The sequence below is a fragment of the Silurus aristotelis genome (genome assembly GCF_946808225.1).
Source record: "Silurus aristotelis genome assembly, chromosome: 5".
Lineage (NCBI taxonomy): Eukaryota > Metazoa > Chordata > Actinopteri > Siluriformes > Siluridae > Silurus > Silurus aristotelis.
The window spans coordinates 8,593,000-8,619,547 of NC_139578.1; the positions used below are offsets into that span (position 1 = coordinate 8,593,000).

The 26,548-nt window shown below is 36.6% G+C and overlaps 2 protein-coding genes across 3 annotated transcripts; both read left to right on the forward strand.

Moving 5' to 3' along the window:
* The first annotated feature begins 721 nt into the window (after positions 1-721).
* On the forward strand, positions 722-7,863 carry and2 (actinodin2). The gene is made up of 6 exons (XM_083543130.1): positions 722-2,547; positions 2,670-4,281; positions 5,148-5,222; positions 5,789-5,833; positions 5,993-6,141; positions 6,271-7,863. The coding sequence occupies exons 3-6, from the start codon at positions 5,159-5,161 to the stop codon at positions 7,399-7,401; spliced, it is 1,389 nt and encodes a 462-aa protein (XP_083399256.1). The 5' UTR covers positions 722-2,547; positions 2,670-4,281; positions 5,148-5,158; the 3' UTR covers positions 7,402-7,863.
* A 4,845-nt stretch (positions 7,864-12,708) lies between these two features.
* Positions 12,709-26,465, forward strand: lrrcc1 (leucine rich repeat and coiled-coil centrosomal protein 1). 2 transcript variants are annotated; one of them, XM_083541687.1, is made up of 20 exons: positions 12,709-12,806; positions 13,952-14,009; positions 14,180-14,385; positions 14,474-14,539; positions 14,645-14,812; positions 15,140-15,309; positions 15,602-15,796; positions 15,878-16,065; positions 18,264-18,432; positions 18,536-18,684; positions 19,706-19,910; positions 20,849-20,988; positions 21,161-21,362; positions 22,774-22,959; positions 23,241-23,415; positions 23,830-23,993; positions 24,070-24,278; positions 24,488-24,625; positions 24,712-24,847; positions 25,864-26,465. In XM_083541687.1, exons 2-20 carry the CDS (start codon positions 13,966-13,968, stop codon positions 25,972-25,974), a joined length of 3,021 nt encoding a protein of 1,006 aa, XP_083397813.1. In that variant the 5' UTR covers positions 12,709-12,806; positions 13,952-13,965; the 3' UTR covers positions 25,975-26,465. The 2 variants fall into 2 exon arrangements, with proteins under 2 accessions (XP_083397813.1, XP_083397814.1); XM_083541688.1 differs by having other exon boundaries at positions 12,722-12,806; positions 13,949-14,009.
* The last annotated feature ends 83 nt before the right edge of the window (positions 26,466-26,548 follow it).

Below are 26,548 nucleotides of genomic sequence, written 5' to 3' on the forward strand. Positions count from 1 at the left end.
ACTGTATGTGTTTTCTTTCCTGTAGAATTTGCACACAAAAAACACAATTTGCCTTAATTTTTAATCCCCAGAAATACTGTAATGCAAGGAATAAACGCACAAAAATACACAGACACCCAAGGATAATTTCATAAGATTAATATTGATGCTTCTGCAAGAAATTATGTATGGAAATGGCACAGTTGTGGCTGCAGAAAGAGACTTGTTGAACTGTGTTTATTGGGTTACTTGCTTTAGTAATGGCATTTATTCAAACCTTATGATAGCTAAAGAAATACCAGAAAGATTGTATGAAGAAATGGATTGATTTATCACTGAAGGCCTTGGTGTGAAATGCATGGCCTGCCACTGAGGTAAGGTCAAACTATACATATAGTTTTAAAGCAATTGCTAGTGGTGAGCATGCTAGCAGAGACATTCCAATCACTTTCTCTGCATGTAAGTCTACATTTCACACAGTATACTGCTCACTGGATGATGCTTTAGGTGCTCTGTTGTCTATGTTGCTTTTATATTATAACCATAATACATTGATTGTTATAGCTGAATAACACACAAAGAATAACACCAGCATTATCAGTGATCTTGTTTGTACTGATGAAATTCCCTGGGTTTTATTGGTCATAATTTTGCATGTCTACCCAGACTAAAACATGTGCTTGTTTCATTAAATAGAGCTTGTTGAGCTACAGGGGAACTGGGTGTGTCACCCCACACCACCTGGAATCGTCGGTGGTATATCAAGCCCTGAAGCTTGTCAGTTCTAATAAACCTTCACATGCTGGTCTTCTCAGGGGATCCTGATATAATCATGTTATATCTTAAAGATAACTCATACTTGAGCTTAAGTTTTAAGTTTTTCAACTTTTTATTTCCTCTTTAACACACCACTGAACAGAGAAAAGAATAGATGTATTCCAAAATACTTAAAGGAACTGGCTATCATTTATCAATATCATGAACACAATACCTTAACTAGAACAACTAGAATTATTATTGTTTTTAGTAGTTTCTAAGTATGCAACCCATCAGCTTCTGTATATCTACCATCAAGTAAAAATTAGGTTATGGCCAACCTTTGTAAGAGCACTTCATCTGCCTGAAATCCCTCATTGATATAGAATGCCCTTGCAAATGAACTGGCTTTATCAGTTGTTTTCTTCTTCTTCACACTCTGTGCAGGATTCTGCAATTATTTCACTCAGTAATAGCTGAGGCCCAAGACCTTGGGGCCGTAACTTTCATCAGTTATTAAAACACCTTGGTAACCTCTTCCCTAAGCAAATCTGCTACCTTAGTAAGTTAACCAAATTTGTTCGCCCCATTTAATATATGATTCATAACAAACCTCTTTTTAATACATGTAAACTGAAACAATTATTCCGTATTTTATTTTTCTCTGCTGTTTGCTAAATTAATTGGCTGACTGCTTTACTCTATGGGTCCTTTTTTTTTTACTATTTATTCCTTAGTATTTTTCATTTCATTCCATGGATTTTTTTCATTCCTTTTATTTTTTTTAATCATTCAGGTGGAGTGCCTAAGACCAAACAAGTGGAGTTATGCTGACTCTAAATTCTGTCTGGTGAAAGATTATACTATCTTGTTGTCAATGGTATGCAACATTTTAAGTGCTGTGGTGTTGTAGGCCAGTTTGCATGGAAGTATTACCTCCAGCCTCACAAATAAAAAGCAGACAAGCCATAAACATATTGTGAGGCAGCTCACAGAAGCCAAGTTTTATTACTGGGACCTTTCTGACCTGCTTCTCCTGCCTCTGATTTTACACAAGAATCCATCTGTTGAAGAATTGTAAAGATTCTTTTCTTAACAAATCTTTAAGGACGCTTTCAGGATTCTGCATGTCTTTGTAATGAGACATAATAACTCTTTTTCATATTGAATAAAATCATACACAATTTTATTTTTAGGATGTTCTACCACCAGGGCATTTGTGTTTTGTCATGGTATTGGTTATTTGGAACTGGTTCAACTGGCTCAAACAATTCATATTCGCTTACATCTCATCTCAAATATTACTTGATCACCTGATTACCTATATAGTTGGCTATGAATGCACACTTACACCACCCAGCAGTGGTGCTCCCACATCATGCTTACTCTGTAAGCTTCTAACCACCAATCAGAACACAATACTACAAATTTAATTGCTTTAAGTGTCTTTGGCATAGTTGACACTATGGAAAATGACACATTATTATGGTAGCTCAATTGACAAATACTGGACATATATTAACAGAAAACATCAACTGATCTACATTTTTCAGTTGTAAATGAAGAAATATCATTTTGCAATTACATTGGATGTGCAGTTTCTGCGATACTACTAGCATGCTACTGTATCAGTGATAGCATAATTTTAGTATGTCACACAAACCTAGATTCACTTAATAGTAATAAGGTGGTTGTGAAATTCTACATAGTAGTTATGAAATGTATGTATGTGTGTAAATTCTTAAATTGGATGAATTTTGTCTCTTTGAGAATTAGTAGGTGTTTGGGTGTATATTTTCCCCCATGGTGGCAGTTAGTTAACAACAGCTGTACAGACTTGTTGGCTTTTAACATAGTGGTTATGGACCAATCTTCCAACTTTCATTATACATTTTGTTGCACTTTATTTAAACTACATCTTGGATTTTCTTTAGCACAGGCTCTCAATACTGGCTTATTATTGTCTTTGAATAAATACAATTTCATGGTCATATACAGAAGCCAAGAGATTAAAGATGCAGAAATATTGTCTTTTTTGGTTCCAGGTGTTTCCCAGCTCTAAAAATCTTTGGTATTTCATTTCATGAGCTATGTTAAAATTATGAGTCTATATTATCTATTTTACATTTGACTGCTTCCAGACTGAATTGCAGGTTTGCATTCTGGACAAAACACCTGTTTTCTGCACATTTGAAACATAATTATATATAAGGAATGGCAGAGCGCTGATCCAACTGGCAGGAAATACACAGATGATGAATGGATCTTCAGTAAAATACTATGTAAAGTGTCCTCCCATAAGATAAATGAATGAGTTACTACTGCTCTGCACAAGAGGCTCCATGTGTCCCAGATTTAGCATCATAGTTTAACCTCTTGTCCCATGAAGTATTCCTGTGATAAATAGTATGTTGACTCAAAAAGTCATTTGTATGATGGCTAAAATTATACACTGTATGACAGGCTGTATATGAGTTACTATGTACTGCCTATATAACAGCAATGAAAGCATTTTTTTGTTAACCATTTGCTTGAACTTAAAATATGGAGGAGCGTATGCATTCGAAAATATGTATTACAACTGACTAAAAAAGAGAGTAAAGAAAAAACAGCCGGCAGGTTGTTTGACAGTGAACAGAAATATTGCTTATCTCAAACTTTTAGATTTTATTTTAATGTAAGTAATTGTAATGAAATTTTCAATATAAAAAAAAAACAAAAACATTTGGAGTCTCCACTGGGTGTTTCCTTATACATATAAAATGTATACAGATAAAAGAAGCACCATTTTATATGCTTTAAGCTGTTATACCATAAAATGTAATTGCCTTAAAAATACTTCAGTGGCATAAACATATATACACAAGAAGGACAACAAGGAGCTTCCTCCTTAGGATATAAGTGCATGTATCTTCATACAGGAATTTCATGGCATGATTCCAGAGATATCAACCCTATTGTTGACTCAGTGTAACATGATTTCATGCCAATTATGATGTAACCATAACTAGCAAAATGATTTTATCACAATAATAGTTACATATATGTTTTAAATGATTGAATCTGTATATTAATGTATAATTGCAAAATAAAGAAGACGTCCAGCTTAATAAGGCAATGAAGTCTTGGTAGAAGGACTGTGCATATAATAATGTACGTATAAGATAAATGTATTGATCATGTATTATATTTTTATTAAAGCCCCCCATCATGGGTTCACAGACATGAACACATGCCATGTCTAAGCAAGAACAACTATTCCATCAAACTGACCTTTTTTTAATTATTATTTTATGTACTATCAACATGTTCAGGTAGTGTTACAGCACCTGGATTGGTTACTGAGTCTGTTTTGTGTGAACCAATCCCACTGATGATAGTAGCAAGCCCCTACCATATGCCATGCCTTTTGGATTTTTAATGATCACAGACCTCCTTAAAAATGTTGCTCTTCACTGCTGGTTTCAGGGGAGAAGAAAGCTTGAATGTAGAGTTAGTTACGGTTCCCCTGCCTGCCAGGACCTTCGACCACTTGGGCTGAATCAGGTAAGAATGCAGCCCATGCTGCACAGCATTTAATGAGGTACAAATGCCATTATTAATCTATCTGAAACTTAATTTACATTTCTATCATGAATGCAAATTAAGTTTCAGATAGATAATAAAGGTATTTGTATAAGTTTTGTGAAACAATTTTGATGTGAAACACTCCTTTGAAGAATATTTAGAAATATTCATTGTCATATTGTTAAATAAACTAGTTCTAATAAAATAAATGTATTTGCAGATGTACTCACAACTACTGGCATTTCTTGACACCTGGATGATCAATCGTTTTACTTTATAATATGAAGATGAAGATATTTTATTGTGTTCATAGTACTACTGGGATTTATCGTTGTTTATCACCATATTTATCAAATTCCATGCTTGAATAATCTTATTTTTAAAACTTGACTGGCCTCTTAAACTGTCTTAAAGTGATACATATTTTACTTGAAGGCATAATACTGTTTATCGTGTATCACATGGCTCTGTATTGGATTGATCGCCGGATTATTGCTAAACGTGTGTTGACCTTCAATAGTCATATATCTGTAGTGACATGATATCAGTGCTTAAAATCGGCCAACAATTTGTCTTGCTGGTAGTTCACGTTCAATAAATGATTATATGTGATATAATTAGAGCATGGTTAGAAAATTGAGTAGATACCTTAAATTGTACACTGATGCTGTTGCTGAATTTTTATTAAATATGTATTTTTGACACTTTCTTTTCTTTCTTTTTTTTTACACTTTTCAAATCATCATGATAATTGTGCAGTTTAATAACATATGAGTGTGAGTAGTAAAAATCTTTTCTTTTTTTCTGTATACCTAACTTCATGGACATTCTTGGTTCATTCCTAGGAGCTGTAAAAATGGCCAGAATCAAGCTGCATTTGTTGTTTGCTGGCATTGTGCTTGCAATCATCTTAATGCCAGGTAATTAAAACCTCATGAATAACTCCAAACATCATTCTCCAAATCTAATGCAACAATCCTGCCTAAAACATGATCATAGAAGATATTTTTTAAAGTAAGTACTAAAGATAAATTTCCTAACTGTACTTATACAACAGGCCCCAGTAGTCAGCTGAATGTGTTTTTCCTCCAAGCCATAAAGATCTAAAGGGACCAACTGGGGGTGCAGACGCATGGCACACATAATGTCATAATGTTAACTGTACAGACCATTTTGACCCCCTTCATTTTCTTTTACAAGCACATGGCAATTAAAATTGCAGCCTTCAGGCGCACAGCCCGTGCTCTTTGTAGTTTAACGGGTGCCCTAGTACGAAGCCACGATTGCAGTAAGCTTTCACTGACAGTGTTAAAGGACACCTTTGTAGGGCAATAGAACATTAATTTGTAGGAAACGGCTAAGGTTCCAAAAAAACAGGGAACACTCTTGCTCTTAAGTGCTTATTAGTGGCTAAGCAGTTCCACTCATATAAGACATGATACATCTGTTTTCTAATAGACACCTTTTTTTTTTTTTTGGTTGTCAGATTTTCTTGGGGCTGGTCCAGTGGGGTACCCAGAAAAGGAAGAAGGTGAGTAGTTTTTTAACCCAAAAATGTGGACTAATTTGTGACTGATCTCTAGTTATGCATTTTGATAGATTCATATCTCCTTTGTGGAAGATATGGACATATTTGCATTTGATGCTAGTTTGATGAATCCTTTAATGCACAATATCTTTGTGAGTTCAGTAGCTGAGGTTGCCGAAGACAAACCGGCTAGCTCATTAGCCCTGAGGAAACTGACACGCAACAAGAGGAATCCTGTTGCTTACTACAAACGCTTGCCTGAATTCTGGGCCTGGTACAGATATTATATGGACACCCACAACCAGGAGGGAGTAAGCAATCTCATACAATAAATAAATCACCTGATAGTAGAACTGATAGTTGTGTTGTTCCTAGAGAGTTGTCAGACACAAATCAATCTGCCTTTTTAAAGCCATATACCTTTGTATTTACATCTACAGATTGAGAGTTTGGACCAGCTCTACTTGATCTACTTGCAGAATAAGCACCGGGCTGATGGGGACAATTCCTACAAACATTATCTCACTCACCTGAGCGAGGTCTACAAAGCCTGTTCTAAATCAGATGACCCTGACTGCATTCCAGAGTACACTAGCAAGCCCACAGCTAAGGTTGTTCTGCCTGCTGCTCTGAGGCAAGCACCAGTAAATGTGTGTAATCCATATCTTGATCCATACTGTATCTTTTCTCTGGGCCCTCAAGCAGCACCTGAAAATCCTCCTCCTGCTCCTGTTTCAGTTAAATCTCCCAGTCCCTTTCGGCTTCCCTCGCCCATAAAATCCCCATCCGGATACCATTACTATGCCCCAGCAATGGCACCTTTTCTTTCAAGCGAACAGTCAGCTGAGCTGCTTCGGATCTGCAACCCATCTGATGTAGAGTGCTTGCAATATCACTTGCGTGCTTCTTATGGTTACAGACCTGCTCTTACACCAGTGCCTTCCTATGCCTACATCGGGTGCGATCCTACTAAAGACCCTTACTGCAGGCCTACAATGATAGCCAAAAGTCCATCAGGTCTGTATAATGTATACCCTCACTGTAACCCTGCTGTTGACCCTCTCTGTGTCAGTAATGTAGCTCCAGATTCCCAAACTGCTGAAGAGACTCCTAAAGGGCAGTACTGCAACCCACTGCTTGACAAAGGGTGCAACCCACTCACAGCTAACAGGATGGTCACACTTAAATCTCCTGTGCAGCAGTATGTGCCACAAGGTGAGCTGACCCCCCTTCACCTATCTTCCCTAATGCAACCATTTCTGATTAACCAACAAGGAAAGTCCAGTGCCACACCAGAGTGCCATCCATATGACCCCAACTGTAGCAATTTTTCTCCTCCGGCTTCCATTAAGGCAGGTAAGAATGTGCAAAAGGGCATCATCTTACCTCATCCTGACTGCGATCCTGAGATTGACTACAATTGCCGTCTGCGTCGTGCCGACCCCAAAGACAACATAAAGAATGAGCCGGAGAGTAGTGATGATGTGAGCAATGCCAATGTAGCACCACAATACCATGCCCCACGATTCGAAGATTTCCTTAGGGGGTACCTAGGTCACTATAAGAAATAAAAGAACAAGCCATTATCTGGAAACCTTTTAACACTGAACTTAGTTGCAGTGTTTCAAAATAACTCACAAACATGCTAAAGTGTGCAGGTCATCAGAAACCTTCTTGTAATGAAGCCAGAGCTCATACTTCCAAACAGTCTAGGACAGATGAAGAGGCCTGTGCTTTATTGGTAAAATTTCAACTCAACATGTTCTGAATTTATGTGTATTGCAAATAGGAAGATAAAAAATATAATATGAGCAACTTGCTTTTCTGGTCAAACTAGTCTTTTTCTGTTTTGTAATTTTAAGCCCATGCTCTCCTGAACAACATTAAGTATTGCCTTGTCTGAACTTTATTTTGTTCCTTAAAATTTACAATATACACTATGTTTTAAGTGTGAATGCTATTTTATTACAACTTTTTGAAAATGATTGATTTTTAAATATCACTTGCTGCATGAATAAAATTATTAAAACAAACTAGTGTGGCTTCTGCTGAAAAATTATTGCAGTTTCTTATTAATGATTTATTGAAAAATATATTCAGTGTCAGTATTTCCATTTTGTGACCTGATTTTCTAGACATAAAGGTATAAATAAATAGCAATTTTACTAAGTCAAGAAGAGATTTCTCAGAAAATAATAGAGTCAACCATTACTTTTAGTTGCATGCATGACACAATGTTAGGAATACTTGAATGTCATGCAAATGTATGTTAATATTTGAAATCCAAGTTCCATTAAACTTTATTGTAATTCCAGCATATGTGGAGACATACATAGGAACGAAATGTCATAACTCACAGGACCATGGTGTTACATACAGTATGTCAACATATATGAACAGACATAGACACAGCAACATATAACCTACAGAAATCTAAATATATACATATATAACATATAATCAATATAAATATATAAGCCTACATATACATATACTACTTATATAGACCTACATTAAGCAAGCCTGTGAAAGGAAGTAATCTTTTTATGCATATCTCACAGAAATACTTTACATAAAACAAGAGATATTCAGGTGAAGAACAGTACCCCTTGGACAGTGTAAGATGAAAGAAAAATTAAAGTGTCCACTGTACATGAGCAGAAACAAGAGTATTACTGAGATGGATGTTCATAAAGCCCACTCTTTCAGTTTTGCATTGCCTACTTGCTCACATCATATTACACATAAATGTTGTAAACATCTGAACAGTCCTTAGAAAACAATAGCAGCAAGAGGTATTGAAACTTGAAATGTCTTGAAACGTCTTGAACTTGAAAAGGTTTGGATGGGGGTTTGAGATGGGTATGGGGTAATTAGAGTTGTGAGCTTTCGCAACCTTTGGAAGAAGCTGTTTGGCAAAGTGGGCTTGAATGTTTTGGTACAGTCTTCCTAATGGCAGGAGCTGGAAAAGGCTGTGGGAGCGGTGGGTATGGTCCCTCATGATCCTGGTGAACTTGGTGAGGCATTGTGCAAGAAAACTATCCAGGATAGAGGAGAGCAGCACACACTCAATGGTGCGCCTGTAAAATGTGGTGAGGATGGGTGGAGGGAGGCTTGACTTTTTTCAGACCATGCAGAAAGTGGAGGTGCTGCTGAGCCTTCTTGGAGAGTGAATGGGTTTTATTGATGTAAAATGTCTCCTCTCTCCCAACAGCAGGTTTATGTGAAAGAAATTAAATAAAAATAATGTCTGAACATTTCAATCTTTCATGTCTGTTGTAAGCACCATAACTAAATAGCATTCCTCTAGGATTAGAACCAGTAAATTGAAAACAGACATTTAAGAGAAAAAGTAAATGAGTGTGGACACCAATTTCTAATTGGTTAATTGTTTAGAATCAACCAAATATCATGGGAAAAACTTCAACTGCAGTGACCCTGATTTACTTTATCATCTTTTTGGTTGCATCCTGCTGCTAGTTAGGGAATGGGCCAAGAGAAAAAAAAGCTTAGACAGCATCAGTGGGCTTTCATTGTGAAAAGGTTTGTGAAAGGTATTGCTTAGTAAAGACTACAAAGGCATTAGGTATACCAGAACAGAGTGAAGACAGTCATCAATAAGTGGAGAAAATATGTACGGTAGTTTTGCACCCAGCAGCATAAATTTAGTGCTACTTACAAATCCTAAACAGATGTAATAGCAACATTTTGGCACAGTTTAACAGGCTATTAAAATTCTCTTGTTAATATAAATACTCTCAGACATGATAGTCATGTGATTTAGTGATATGTTGAAGGGTTATGCAAAGTTAAGGATTATTAACATAAAATAGTAATGCTTTACATTGACTTATAGATTCTGCAGGCTTGTGTTATAAAACCATTTTATTGACAAACTATTATCTAAAATATTCCCCACTTGGTAAGACTATTTAGGATTTGTTTGGACTGTACAGTTGCTATGACTTATTACACAATTAAGAAACAAGAAATAGGCTAGATTAGAATAGAAAGAATAGCCTTTTTCCTAGCTTCCCTTGGGAATTTTACGAATGAATAGATTTTCTAATGAATTTTCTGGTACACTCATTCCTGGAAAGACTGGAAACTGTCTTTAGGGCAGATATATATGAGTTTTATTCAGTTAATTTTAGTTTATTTTAAACTGTTCCCCCTCAGTCAGAACAACAAAGTATTAATTCTGCTGTGTTTTAGGGCCCCCATATGTTCCGAAATGGCTCTGCATGTTATGTTGTGGCTTTTTTTTTTTTTTTTACATATGGACATTTTGCTGTATTTGATTTCTGTATTTTGCATTTCTTTTCTCACCATTAATTTATTTCAGCACCTCTTTTTTTACATGTTTAAATTATTTTTAGATGTGTTTTTTTTATTAATTTAATCTTTTTTATTACTGATTTCTTTTATTTTTATTTACTTCATTATTTTTTAACAATTTATTACATATTCACATTATGTCACACGAGTTCATATGCATAACCTACATAACATTTGCATGCATAATGCCTACTGTTTGGTAAAATTTGCATTGGGGGGAATCATTGAGGAGAGTATGGACATGTACTGCATTTAATTTAAGAATTTACTGCTTATAATTTATGTTTTATTTTCGCACTGATTTCTGTATCCTCTCTGTCTTGTTCATTAAATGTTGACAGTGTTTGGCCTTCTACTTAGTCCCACCCTTTAATTTTGCCCCTTTTTATGATTGAGTTTGACATCAGTGCCATGTAGTGTATGTGTAGAAAACTGAGGTTATGTATTTCAGTTCAAATGACCTTAACAAACCCATAATACCATGATTAACCTCAGTGGCTGGCCATTCTTTTTACACCTAGGCCTTAAGTGGTGTCCTACCTGAATCGATTCACCTCTTTATACCACAATTATGACACCCAGATATAGAAACAATCTATATTATACAGATATGCAATATGGCAGTGTATCAGAGACAGGTATCTCATGCAGTGTGAATGAATGCCATTACTAAAGCAAGAAACCAAATGAACACAAATCAACAAGTTTTCTTTCTCTGCAACAATTCCCCGCTGCCCAAATACATAATCTCTAGCAGATGCATCATTATTAACCTCATAAAATTTTTTCTGCTTTTTTCTGCTTTTTGATTATTAAGAAAATACAAAAGTATAAATGATTTGTTTAAAGGCTTATCAAACAGTTTTATACTGTTTTTGACATCACAATGTCCAGCTTTTCTTGAAAGGTCCATCTTTTCAATTTCCTTGTAAATGCATCTGTGACCAAATTAATATATTCTCCTCTGTCAGCCATAGTCAGAGATGGCAAAAGTACACACATCCTTCACTAAAGTAGAATTGCAGATACTCATGTTTTAAAAGAATCTGGTAAAAGTTCAAGTACTGACTACACTTTTTCACTCAAGTTAAAGTAAAGAAGTTTGGGCTCTGACATGTTCTTAAGTAAAAAGTAGTTATGACTACTATCAGTTTTAGCGTCACACTGGTAACTGGACCTCACATCATATTAATATACATACAAAAGAATTTCTAATTTAATATCATTTAACTGGATCTCACATCATATTTATATATTAATACAAAAGAATAAAAACATTTGTTATCCAATTAATGTATCCAGGCTGAACAACCACCATATAGAACACAAGTAGAGAAAAGATGAAGATGATCAGGTGATCAAAAAAGTCTCTGTTCTAAGTCATGTTTACATTACTGACTCCCTTTGTCTCATCCACGTTAACCCCATACTTCTTGTTGCCTTCTGCCTTGCTTGTAGTTACCTTCGTAGGCTAGCCTACATCTTTGGTACGTGATAGCCAGGTAATGATACACCAGTGGTAGGTTGGAAATAGATTTAAGGGCTGAAAACGGCGCACAGAGAGAAAAAAAAAATATTGATTATGTCACCAAATAGATAAATAAAACTAAAGCAACAAGCCTGGTTTGAAAATGTAAGAAGTAGAAAGTATAGATATTTGTGTAAAAAATGTAATGAGTGAAAGTAAAAAGTTGTCAGAAAAAACAAATAGTGAAGTAAAGTACTAATACCAGAAAAATCTACTGAAGTACAGTAACAAAGTATTTGTACTTTGTTACTTCCCACCTTTGGGAATAGTGGAATGGAAAAAAACAATTATTGCATCTACACGAATACTGAATATCTGGGTTTGTGTTTGCTACAGATGCTGTTTGTGAGCGCTGACTAGTGCACTCATTGACGATCCAATCAAGGGACATGAAAATGATTATGTAATTGGACGCCTTCAAGGTGGCCTCAGTGTTAATTTGTATGCTGCAGGACACCGCAGTGCTGACTGTGAAGGCTCAATACAGATACCTTTGTCTGAAATCTGATTAGATCGAAACTCCAACATAAACAGACACTTGGGTGAAAAGCTATACAACAAAGAGAATAGACTTTTTTAAATAATTGAATACATATTCATGGACAAAAATATATTTAACATGAGGTCTGTGATTTTGATAGAGTTTAGGCCAGCAGCGAAAGCCTTTCTGGCCTGGCAGCAAGACAGTGATTATACTGGACTTTGTTGAACGACCCTCTCTGTAGCAGGTGTACTTATTTTGAATACAACAAATGTTATTTGTTATACCTCGTGATATACAGTTACAGTTATGTGCTTTTAAATGATTTTAATTATAGAATAAAGTGAAACAAAACAAATTTTATATAAAAAAAAGAGCACGTGACAGGCAGAGACAAAAACATACTAACGACGAGATTATTATTATTATTATTATTATTATTATTATTATTATTATTATTATTATTATTATTATTAATAATAATAATAAATATTGTTTTTGTTTTTTGTACTTCGTGAAAACCGGAAGTGACGCATGCTTTCGGCTGGGCGGGCGGTTCAATTTGCAAAGTAATATGGCGGTGTGTGTGTGCAGCACTGATTCTGTTAAATGAGGTTAAATACAGCAGGGTAGGTTTAATTAAACATATTCACATAAAAAACTTAAATAATCATTGTTAATATTATTACATTTATATGCAATATAATAATATATTATTACCGCAGCCTGTACGTATATTCAAGAAGCTACAAGAGCTGTAGCTTAGCTAAGCTAGCACCTACAGCAGCAGCAGCAGAGATAGCAGACTAGATACAGAGTACAGCTTCTGTACATTGACACTATTACGAGAATGAAGACTGAGAATAATTCTCATAATGAATATGAATCTATTTTAAGGTGTATGAAAAAATTAATGGCTATTTGTAGCAAACAGTAAACCTTGCCCACCAGTGCCATGGCAACATCTTAGGCTGCTGCAAATAAACATATATTATTTCCCCATTGTTGCTTTTCACATTTTTTTTTTGCAACTTAAATGTTTTTTACTTGATAATTTAGTCTCCTGAATAGCTGATTGATATTGTCCTTGCTTCTAAAGAAGCTTGCAGAAGTTTACATTATGATTAACTGGTATTTTGATCATCGAATCTAAAACTGCACAGCCATTTATAGCGTTGTAACTTTATGGACTATCAACAAAACTAAAGCAATAAATTATTGTCAGTAATTTAAGTTGATGGTTGATGGTGTAAAACTTGTCAGTTCACAGTTGTCACTCAACACACACTCATTTCTCATCTGACTTTATTCCAACACCCATATTATATTTATAATGTAAACATATATTGTTACTTGCTGTTTTTGCACTACATTGTCTTTATGTTTACAAATACACTCTTGTTTATAGTCCTTTTTTGCACATTACTTTATAATCATAGTACACAATAGGTTCACTGGTCGGCACTATTTTGTATTTTGTGTTTTCTTTTATTCTGTATCTGTCCCACACTGTCTTGTGTTGTCTGTCTGCACTGTTTTTTGTCCGCACTGTTTGCACCAGGTTGCACACGATGCACTTTATGTGTCGAGGACACTTACTTTATTCCTTTGCTCTGTGTTCTGTTATTTAGCTGTATGTTGTGTGATGTAGCTCTATGTTATTTAATGTAGCACCTGGAAGAACATTGTCTCACTTCACTGTGTACTTCATCAGCTATATATATGTTAGAAATGACAATAAAAGCTACTTGACTTGAGTTGCTGTTTTTAGCAGGTGATAAGCCAGTCATGGCAGATGGAGAGCTTAGTTTGATTGATAAGGACATTACAAGGTAATTTCCTGTTTAACGCCATTCATTTTACTATTATTGCCTGTAATTTCTTTACTTTTTGGATTGTTGCTTTGCAATGATCATTTTCAACAGCCTTCACTTTGAAATGCATTTAAAAAAATGCCAAGTGTATGTTATGATATGAGTTAAATATGGCACCGTTTTTATAGTTTATTAGACGTCCCACTGCAGCCCATTGTCACATCTTTAAACCTCCACTGTAATCGATTGTCAAAGATTGAAGGGTTGACAACAGCATGGCGTCTACGACATCTGGACCTTTCCTCAAATCGCATCGCCCGGATCGAGGGCCTTGGTACCCTCTCTTCGTTGCGTACCTTAAACCTTTCTTGCAACAGCATCACCAAGGTGGAAGGTAAAGCCTGTAGAGTCAATAAGTTATTCGATGTATATATCTTTATATGGCATAGAAACTGGATAACGGCACGATTTATTTTGTTTAGGTCTTAATGGACTTGTTAACCTTACAAGACTTAACTTGGCTTATAATCAAATAAACGACTTGACTGGTAAGTTAACAGGAATTTAGTTGTAAATTATGATGTTGGAGAGTATTGTTATATGAATCTGTGTGAACCGTCGTTTGTATTAAACACAATACTATGTTTTTTTAGGACTTTTATATCTGCATGGGACTGAATCCAAATTGAAACACCTCCAGCTGCATAGCAATCGACTGGACAACATGAACCATTTGCTGCAATGCATGGTGGGACTGCACAACCTGAGAGATGTCACTCTCAATATGGATGGTGCCGACAATCCTATCTGTCGTCTACCAGGTTTGCAAATTAACTTTCCGACTATTATTAGTAGAACGGGGTTTCCAGCCACACCCCCTTACACTGCTGGTCTTTCGTGTATTAAGATTGGCAAACGAATCACTAATCTTTCCATGCGTTTGGGAAGTTTGAGATAAACCATGGTACATGTAAGTGGTGAGAGACTTAACAGGCTCATCCCTCTATCTTTAATTGCACTGATCTTTACATATTAAGTCACATACTGTATGTACTTTTTTTTTTTAAGGGGTACATACTTTGTTACTTTGTCACTTTTTCCAGCAAGACATATTTATTCTGTGTTACTGCATGCTTTTGTATACATAGGCTACCGGGATATGGTACTGCAGCCCTTGCAACAAATCTCTACTCTGGATGGAGAAGATAGGTTGGGAAAACCCAGCCTTTCTCTGGATGGGAGCCCAATGGACATCCCAGGTTTAGAGGACTTTCTGGAGTTTCTGATTTCAACAGACTCTAGTGTTAATGTTGAACCGGTAAATAGTTTCTTCCATTTAAATAAATCTCCAAGTATTTTAGGGTGCGATTAAGATTAGAATGATGTCGTATTGGGTTAATTTAAAGTGATTGTGTGAGCACCATCAGAAAGATGCATTACTGTAATAGGAAATTGTGTTTCTCTATTATTTTAACAATCTATCCAACAGCCAAGAATGATATAGCTGAAGTATTCTATTAGATTAGTTCCCCAAATAACTAAATTCTAAAGAATTAAACTCTTAAATATGATTACACATGATGAGAATCTTGAGGTTTTTTTTCCTCAAGGTCCAGACAGATGCTTCTCTCCCTACTCCCCGGATTGACGAGGTTTTGACACAGTTTCGGCAACGCAGTAGAGTTTTAAAAGCGCCTTCTAAAGTGCAGGAGTGCTCAGTCAGAGCAGCTTCAGCCACAGGGAACCAAATAAATGAGCTCCGTATTAAAAAGTTGGAGCAGCAGGTGTCCCGACTCTTTCAGAAGGTACAACTAGATCCTATATAACTGTTCATTTAAATTTCTTAAGCTTTTTATTTTTGTAATAAGCAGTTCTGCTTGTCCCAGGCTCCTGTGGCTAATAGCCCTAGCACGAGTGCCGCATTGCAGTCTGTGGTGCAGAAGGCAAAAAGGGACACAGATCTCACATCAGAGAGTGAATATGACAGTGCAAAAGAGAATCTGCAGCACTCAAGAGTCCGCCGACCCAAAATCTTAACAGTAAAGAAGCTGGTAAAAGGCAAACATTCCGACAGGTAATCTTCATTTACAGTGTAGATTGTAGAGTGGATTTCTAAGTAAATGTTATTTCAGAATTTTGGTAAAGCAAATCACTATGTACTTTCATCAATTGTTTACTGGATGTTATGAAAAGCACATGACAAGTTTTTGAACACCTTTGCACAAGAATGGAATATTTTATATCAGTAAAGGGGCTAAATCAGGAGTGGGATATAAAAAAAAAAAAAATCACATATGACTGTGCTGGTTAGGTGTCCACAAAGTTAGCCATATAGTGTATAGTTTGCTTGAATTAATGCAAACTGTATATTTGTGTATGTATATACACCGGCCAGGCATAACATTGGTGAAGTGAATAATACTGATTATATCTTCATCATGGCACCTGTTAATTCGTGGAATACAGGCAGCAAGTGAAAACGACCAAAACGACCTACATGAGCGGTCCCTCTAATAAACTTGTTTCTAATCCTGTCCATTGTCGTCACTCCCAATAAAAAAACCTCAGCATCTTCAGCTCTGCTGCCTCCAGCTCCACCTCCTGTCTTTTAGTCAATGCCACTGTCTCTAATCCATACAACATCACAGGTCTCACCACAGTCCTATAAACTTTCCCTTTCACTCTTGCAGATACCCTTCTTTCACTAATCACTCCTGCCACTCTTCTCTACCCTGCCTGCACTCTTTTCTTCACTTCTCTAACACACTCTCCTATACTTTTGCACTGTTGACCCTAGGTTCCTGAACTCTGCCACCTTTCCCACCTCTTCTACCAGCACCCGCACCACTCCACTGCCCTTCCTCTTATTCACACACATGTACTCTGTCTTACTCCTACCGACTTTCCTTCCCCTTCTCTCCAGCATGTACCTCCACCACTCCAGGCTCTTCTTAACCTTACTCTCACCACAAATCACAATATTATCCGCAAACATCATAGTCCATCGGCCTTTGATGCAGTCCAACCTCCACCTTGAGTCGTTCCTACTGCACACTTTACTCTGTCCTTATACATATCCTGCACCACCCTCACATACTTCTCTGCTACACCAGACTTACTCATAAAATAATCAACAAAAAAACTCCTCTCTCGGCACCCTGTCGTACGCTTTTTCTAAATCGTCAACACACAATGCAACTCCTTCTGACCTTTTCTATACTTCTCCATCAACATTCTCAAAGCAAATATTGCATCTGTGGTGCTCTTCCTCAGCATACTGTTGCTCACAGATGGTCACCTCTTCTCTCAGCCTGGCTTCCACTACTCTTTCTCATAACTTCATGGTGTGACTGATCAACTTAATTCCCCTGTAGTTACTGCAAGTCTGCACATCTCCCTTATTCTTAAAGATTGGTACCAGCACACTCCTCTATTCCTCAGGCATCCTCTCCCCTTCCAGAATCCATCTCTCCCAAACATCTCTATACTTCTACTAGTATGTCATCTGGTCCAACCGACTTTCCACGCTTCATCCTCTTAATAGCTGCTCTGTGTTCCTCCTTACTAATCCTATCCACTTCCTGCTTCACCATCCACATCATCCAACCTTCTCTTTCTCTCATTTTCCTTGTTCATCATTTGCTCAGAATACTCCCTCCACCTTTGATCGAGTTTGACAAGGGCCAAATTGTGATGGCTGGACTACTGGGTCAGAGCATCTCCAAAACTGCAGCTCTTGTGGGATGTTCCCGGTCTGCAGTGGTGTATTAAAAGTGAAAAAGCGTAGTTCTTCTTACCACAGCATCATGGTTAATCTAATTCCTCAAATAAAATACATCTGGAATTAGAATGAAAGTGATCGTTGTAATATTTACAGAGTTTTATAAATAAGCAACATTGAAATTATAATTGTATTTGTCACATACACATTCATACAGAGTATGACATATGTTGAATGCTTTTTTGACTTTCCGAGTTGTAAACATGAAAAGAAATAAAATATAAAGATAAAAATAAAAAGACTAAGTAACGTAAAACTAAATAAAAGCTTTTGTGCTGAATATCAGCATGGCTGTGACTTGGCTGTTCTTAATCATTAAAGCAAATATACTAAAAGTGTTATACTAAAATGAACTAAATTGTGTAAAACAGTTCTCTATGTGTTATGCTGTATTGGCAAATAAGTTTCGGAGCTTTTAATTTGTTTCCGATAGCATCCTTACTAGGCCATTACTGCAGGCTTAGTTTTGTGCTTTGTGTCTCCATTCACAGTAGTGAAACAAGCACACAAAAACACAGGAGTGTAAAAGTTGCTGCTGGCTCTGGGCAGAGGGCAGCAGTCCATACATTAGCGGTGATAGAAACAGCAAAGAAAGGCCTCAAAGCTCGCCAGGCCACTCCAGACAAAAACTCCAATCAAACACAGCAGGAGACCTACAGGGTAAGCACACTGTTACAGCTCATTCACACCATTGTTTACAGATCCCAAAAAAAGATCTTAAAGGACTTTTAAAGTGAACAGCTGTGATTTTTTGTGTGTGTAGGTAATAGTGGATGAACGGGATCAGGAGCGGGAGCGGCGTTGGAAGGCAGAGCAGGCTGTGAAAAAGCTTACAGATCAGGTCAAGGGGCTGCAAGCAAAGGCCACAGAGGAGAAAGAACTCCAGAGTCTAGCTTTTCACACAACTGATAGGTGAGGCTCATAAGCAATTTTCCAAGAAACGAGAGACAATGTTACATGTGAGTCCACATATTGTAAAAAAATATTGTTAAAGATTTTATCATATTTTTGTTAAAAAAAAAAAGGTCTTCTTAACTAAAGGTTGACCTATAGTGGATTTTAGCTAGATCACACTTGCCAGTAACTGTTTAATCAAAGGATATTAAAATCCATACTGAACAAAAAAACAAACATAACACTCTATGTAAAATAGTACTGACATTTATACAAAATTTTTTTTTTATTAAATACTGACGCCTCAGCATCGGAATCAAGCCGGGAAAAAAAAACATTGTTATAGATTTTTGCCAATAGTTCCTACGATCAATTATCGGTGCTTATTAATCGCAAAAACTGATGAATCAGTCAAACTCTATTAGTAACTATGTTAACAAAAAGTACCAGAAAAATTAGCACAACCCAAAAGTTATAGAAAGTTGTCTGATTAAAATGTCATAAAATGAAAGGCGCAATTTTAATGGAAAAAATTGCCCAATATAACCTTGGCTTTCAATTTGTTTTCTGCTGTTTCTTGTTTCCAGGTTACCATCAGCTATAGTCAGCTATATTGCTACATTTTGTAGTTTTTCAGTAAGTGAAATTAAATAGGTAACATTAAATGAATGTCTTGCGTGAACAAGTTATTTCTTGTAATGACAAATCGAAATTAAGGCAGAGATTAAAGTTGCATTAACAGGCATGTGTCTACAAAATGAAACATGAAAACATAATGAAGAAAAAACTTCGAGCCTTTTGGCATTGCCCAAAAGGAGAACAATAACATGATGTTATATATAAGACACTTGCATGTATAAAATATAAACATATTCCATATAGGAGCTTTATTTATGTGAGCATCATGTACCTACCAAAACATAGTCTTCTGCTTTGTGACTCCTGAAAATGTCTTTAGAGTTGGGTCTAAATAAGTATTCATGGAATTTCTCCAAAAAGTGTTATTTACAATCATTATCATTACCTTGCTTACATCCAGGCTGAAGGAGTTGTTGCTGAAGGAGCGCTCAGAGCGGACGGCACTGCAGATTCGAGTGGAAGAGCTGGTGGAGAGATGTACAAATGCAGCACAACAGCTGAAGCAGCAACGCAGCCATGAGGCACAATACAAGGATGCACTACACAGTTTGCAGGAGAGTGTCTCCCAAAAAGAAGCCCTCAGAGCCACTCAACAGGTGGACGAGGTAATAATGCTTCTAAAGTTATTCAAAACATTTACTGAGTAATTGTGGCTCATAGGCAAAATGTTGATTCTACTATGTGGTTTATAATTTCTATTTATTGATACTATATTTTCTCTTCATCAATATGCTTACCGTATTTTCCGGACTATAAGCCGCTACTTTTTTCCCACGCTTTCAACCCCGAGGCTTAAACAATTAAGCGGCTAATTTATGGATTTTTCCAGGGGTTTTCCCGGTTTCACAAACTTCAAACCAAAAAACTGAGCCCCATAACATTAGACCAATGAAATTGCCGAACGGGTTCAGGTGAACCAATGAAACGCTTTATATTAAATCAGATGTGCTCACACTGAATCGGGCCGCACCACATCATAAATATGGATGATGCTCCTCTGACGTTTGATCTGCCGCTCACTCGGACTGTCAACAGAAAATGTGAATCATTCGTCACGCTGAAAACAACCGGGCATAAAAAAACGCACTTCACCTGTGTTCTGAGCTGCACGGCATCGGGAGAAAAGCTTCACCGATGGTGATTTTTAAACGCACGACGATGCCAAAAGAAAAACTCTCGAGAGAAATAGTTGTGAAAGGAAGGAGGAAGACAGTGAACTATGACTTTCTTGGTAGGCTACAGTTTAGATACAAGCCGTGTTACAGACACTGTCTTTCTTTAAAGCCTGTGTAAAGTTCATTAGTTTTAATGTAGACACCTGCGGATTATTTATGTTCAAAATGAAAATCTTTGTAAAATTCAGTGGGTGAGCCTTATATTTGGGTGCGCTTAATAGTCCGGAAATTACGGTAACTTTTTCCCCACATCACCCTAAGATGCCTAAGATGCACCAGGCTTTTTCCAGAACATCTTTTGTTTAATAATACTCAGTGAATCAGTAATGTGAGTACGTTAAATTGTATGACTCCATTTTTCTGTTCAGATGAAGAGAAAGCAGGAGCTGGAGAACAAATGCGCAGTTCTTAAGAGAGAGGTTGAAATACTTCGAGCGTCCGTCCGGCAGCATAAAGATAAGGTACAGCAACTTCAAGAGCTGATGACCACCAGAGAAGAGGCACACAGGTGTGTATTCCATTAACTCTTTTTATGCCATATTGCTGGTCATCTACTAAACCAGTGTAGTTTCACACATTGTTTTATTACCACAGTCTGTGAACGTGTGTGTGGACTTTTTCGTATTGTATGTTTTATCAATATATTTCTTAATCTGGCTTGATTTAACCATGTGGTTCAGGAAGGAGCTCTCTTCACGACTCATTCCTGGTAGTGGTGAGTTTCGTGAAGCTGTGGCGAAGGAAGTGGTGGCTGTGGAGCAGAGACACACTCAGAGACACAGTGAGATGGAGCAGAGACTGATTGATGCTCGGCAACAGTATGCCTCACTAGAGGATGAGTTCCGCATGGCTCTTACCATTGAAGCAAATCGATTCTCTGAGGTAGGGTCTACTGCAACGTCTGAGATTAAATCAGTATTAATAGAATTTTTTATTATTTCAAGTTTGAATGATATTCATTGTAGTTCTGGCCATGCTGAAGGATGTTTTGATATATTTCGGTTAGCTGATTGAAGATTGGTCACACCTGATTAAATAATGCACTGTTCTCCTGAACAGCTGCAATTTATGTAATGAGTGCACATTGAGAGATTTGAATCTTTATAAATATATATATATATATATATATATATATATATATATATATATATATATATATATATATATACCGTATAATATATATATATATATATATATATACCGTATAATATATATAATAATATAATAATAATAATATATATATATATATATATATATATATATATATATACCGTATTTTTCGGACTATAAGCCGCTACTTTTTTCCCACGATTTGAACCCCGTGGCTTAAGCAACGAAGCGGCTTATTTATGAATTTTTCCTGGGTTTTTCCCGGTTTCACAAACTTCGAGGCAAAAAACTGAACCCCATAACATTAGACCAATGAAATTTCCGAACGTAAAAAAAAAAAAAAAAAAAAAAAAAAAAATGGCACCTCACCTTTGTTCTGAGCTGCACGGCATCGGGAGAAAAAAAGTTTTTTTTTAAACGCACGACGATGCGAAAAGATAAACTCCCAAGAGAAATAGTTGTGAAAGGAAGGAGGAAGACAGTGAACAATTACTTTCTTGGTCGGCTACTGTTTAGATACAAGCCGTTGTAACGCGTTGAGTCTGGGTGAAGGGAGAGCTCGCTAACTCCATTTGCAACAGAAATCATATAAGAACAGACAGGTTTCCAAAACTCGTGCTTTTTAATTTTTCTTGGCAACAGCGTTACGGGTTAGTCAAAGAAACTTAGAAATGAGCATCAGAAAATAATAAGGACATATTCCTCGGCCTTGCACACATGCAGTAATAGCGGAAAAATGCAGTGCCAGGCTATTCCCAAAATACCACTATGCTCCTAAAGGAAGCGCAACATATTTCACCCGTTACACCGTGTGTAACGTGTCTTTCTTTAAAGCCTGTGTAAAGTTCATTAGTTTCAGTGTAGACACCTGCGGCTTATTTATGTTCAAAATAAAATAATTTGTAAAATTAATTATTTTGCCTTTACATCGTTTTATCTGAGGTGATCATTAACACTGAGTCCAGTGGAAACACAGAGCATTTGACAACATCCCTATTTAAGAGCACATCAGTATTTCTCTCGCTTTACTGGGATTTAACCTATCCCATCTCTGCCTTTTGATAGCTGGTGTTTATTGTTAACTTCAATACCTGTCAAATAAAACCAAAGCATGCCACTTAGTCTGTAGTTTGTAATGAGCATTAATGATCGTGTGTATGTGTGATCTTCTGCATGGGATCAGGTGAAGGAAGGCTTTGAGCAGGTGTCTGCTGAGCTTGCCGAGGTGAAGAAAGCTTTGAGCGCATCTCAGCAGAAAGAGAGGCAGTCAGGTTCTCTCGTGCAGGAGCTCACAGCCATGGTGAAGGAGCAGAAAACTCGAATAGCTGACCTCATCAAAGCCAAACGTGATGCTGTAACAGAATTAAAGGTATCGAGCAAGTGTTTAATTTTAATAGATAACTTGTCATCTCGTTAATACTGGAAGGGTTGATTTGCGGACAGTTTGCGGAGAGTTCAGATTGTTGTTAGTAATTATAATATTAAAAAGGACATTAAAAATGTGAACTAGACTATGCATGATAGTTTGCAAAAAGTTGAAGTCTATATCTGCTAGCCCTGACTAAGTTTGATACATATATGAGGAGTTAGAGAAAGCAATATAATAGAACATAGAATGGGATTGTAGATAAATGTGGTTGTGTGCATTAGGCAAGAGTGCGGACTTTGGAGGCAGGAGCAGAGGAGGACAGGCGTCTGTGTGTGCAACTGGAACTTCTGAAGAGGGACAAATCCAAACTGCTTTCACAGCTCACTGCACAGGAGACTGTGATTGAAGGTCTCCGAGCAGAGAGAAGGCTTTGGGGGCAGGAACTCGCACAACAAGGTACCAGCACACTCACTTACCAAGCATAACATTTCTTTTAACAGTTTACCCATACTATTTTTATATTTCTTGTAAACTTAGGATTAGTGCAGTTATTTGGCAGATGTTGCTAGCAAAAGCAATTTATAGGCAATGCAAGTAATAAAGGGAATACAAACTTATTATAGTATAAGAGTTTGGCTCTTGGACCCAATAGCTTTATTATCCAACTCGGAACCTTCCAAACAATGAACTACTGAGTTACCACAAATCCAACATCTATCAACCTTTTTATTTGCATTTATAATAGCCCGTTTACATCACAAGATTTTTTGTGTCCTCTAAATTTTTTTTGGACATACTAGTTTATTTACTGCATTTAGGAATGAAGTTCTTCAGTACATTAAAGGTTAAAGTGATGGCTCTTTGCTTCAGGAGCATCTCTTGCCCAGGATCGAGGTCGCTTGGAAGCCAAAATCGAGGTCCTGACTACTGAACTGGAGACCCAGAAGAAACAGAATCAGAGGGACATCGACTCACTAAAGATTAAAACAAAGATAGTGGATGATCAAACAGAGACAATCCGGAAGTTAAAAGAGGTAAATAGTCTTCTAGCTGTTAAGAAATTCAATGCGTCTCTCCTTCACAAACATCAGCTTGTTGTTGCCATATCAGGCAGTGCAGGAGAGAGATGAGCAGCTTCGTGCTCTGCGCGAGGAGAACCTGCAGGTTCAGAAAAACCTCCAGAAGGAGTTGAAGGGTGAGATAGCTTCAGCAGCAGAGCTCCGAGATGCAGTGGACAAACTTAGTTTTAGAAAAGAAGAGCTCAAGCAACAGCTTCTTGACAAGGAGGCTGAGATGGATGAGCTCAAAGATGCTTACAGGTACTTATTTGGTGTAGTGTTGAACTTTGTATTATCTTGGTTTATAAGATTTAATTACTAGAATAATACTTACTGGTTTGTTGTGTGAGAACATTACAACATTAATAACTAAATGCATTTTTTTCACTTTGGTTAGCTTTATTTAACACTTTGAATGGCCATACTATAACAATTGCAAACAGCTAACTGCTTTCTTTAAATCATATCAGTGCCTCGCGTTGTAAATGGCAGGATAAAGCGGACCTGTTGACCAAACTGGAGAGTCAGGTGAAGCGTATGAAAGAGGGATTCGATGCTAAAGAGAAAGTGCTACTGGAAGAAAGGGATAAAACCTCAAGGGCACACAAGTAAGAGCAAAAAGATTACAGTGACAGTTACACACATTTTTATTGTATTTGTACTGCACTGAAATGTTTCTATTCTTTCTATCAAGGGCAGCGGTCGAGAAACTCCACTGTGTGGACGACGCCTTCCGCAGACAGCTGGAGTCCCTGCAGGCATCCCATCAGGCTGAGCTGCTCCGATTGGCTAATGAAAAACAGAAACAAATAGAACAGGCCAATCAGAGGGTATTACATGCAACTTGTATATGTTTGTTAAGTAGAAAACCATAATGTTATGTCAGTGTGTTGCAGTGGATGGCAACTTAAGGGAGAGAAGATTTGTTTGGAGCAAATTTTGCCTATGCAGTGTTTAGTCTGTTTGAATCAAACCCTGTTGTATTTTTTTTCTTCTCACGGAAGTTTGTGTAGGCAGGTGAGAACACCGCACCAAAAATTACTGGATTACTGGTCTGTAAAAGGTTTCTGTCTGTAGATGTAAATTGCACAACTGGGCTGTGGGAACAGAGCTGTATTGCTGTAAAAATGCAATTTTTCTGGATCAACAACAACAAAAAGATTACAGCTGGTCATAACACAAATGTTTTAAACTAGTAATTTATAACATTTGTAATTTATTATTTTAGTGACAATAATTTACTGTGTCCTCATTATGCTCTGTGAAAGGCTTTTATCTGGTCCAGGGTATATTCCATTTATGTTACATTAATAGCATTAGGCAGATTTCATTATCCAAATCAACTTGTACAACTCAGCAGTCGAGGGTTGATGGCCTTGCTGAGATGCTAAAAATGGCAACTTGGTGGTGTTTGGAAGTCCAACATCTTAAACATTGAGTTACCACATTCTACGTTCATGCGTTTGCACCATGTCCAGCTGTCTTCTTGCTTAGGCTCAGTGTTTCTGGGATACTTTGGATGCACAGTGACCCTGATGAGCATAAATCTTTCACTTAAGACAAATTGAATACATTAATTTATTTAATGCATTAATTTAGCTTTCTCTCCAGTGAATGAAATAATTCTAGGAATATGTCTCCTAGTGCACTAGGCCACAAGTGGATAATCCTGATACTGCACCCTGAGATAATAAAGTAATGCAGTAAGGACACAGAGAAGATTGGAGTTGTTTTAATCTTGAGCTTTTTGACAAATGATCATTTGTTATGGTTTGTACACTTTGGTCTGATCAACTAATATATGACAACCTAACTTTTTTTTTTATTATTATTTATTTTTTAACAGGTGCTTCAGGTGGAGAATGAGATGAGGCAGCTTCTGGAGGAAACAGAGAGCAACAAAATAGCAATGGAGGAGAAAATGAGACGCCTCACCAATGTGCTTAAAGACTTCTAACTGCATAATTTTATTGTGTGTCTATGAAAATATACATCAGGACCGAACTTCTCAGTTGGATATCAGAAGTACACTTTTTCTGAAAAGGGAACTTTTCCATGGCACTTGAGTGCTACATACAAGGGAACATTTTGGGGATTTTTGTATAGATTTTACTGCATGTTAATAGCTTTAAAGTAATTAGGGTCTATTTTATTTATGTTTTTTTTTCATGATATATCAGTTTTTTTCAGGGAAAATAATTATATTACATTTACAAAAGACATACCCATGAATGATTATCTCCTACAAGGAAAAGTAGTTTTGCACAAATATTTTTTTTTGCACATTTTTGCTAGTTTGCAACTCTGTTTTTTAAATATTAAATATTTATTTATGTATTTCTTTATATATATATATATATATATATATACTTTTTTATCGTGTGATATCTTAAAAGCCTAAATAGCAAGGTGGTTTTTTAAAGAGCTAATAAAACATTTTTAAAGTTGCATTTTGTATTTTTTATGGAAATAAACTCGAACATAAAATAGATATATCAATATATTTAAATACTATTATTAATATGTAATAT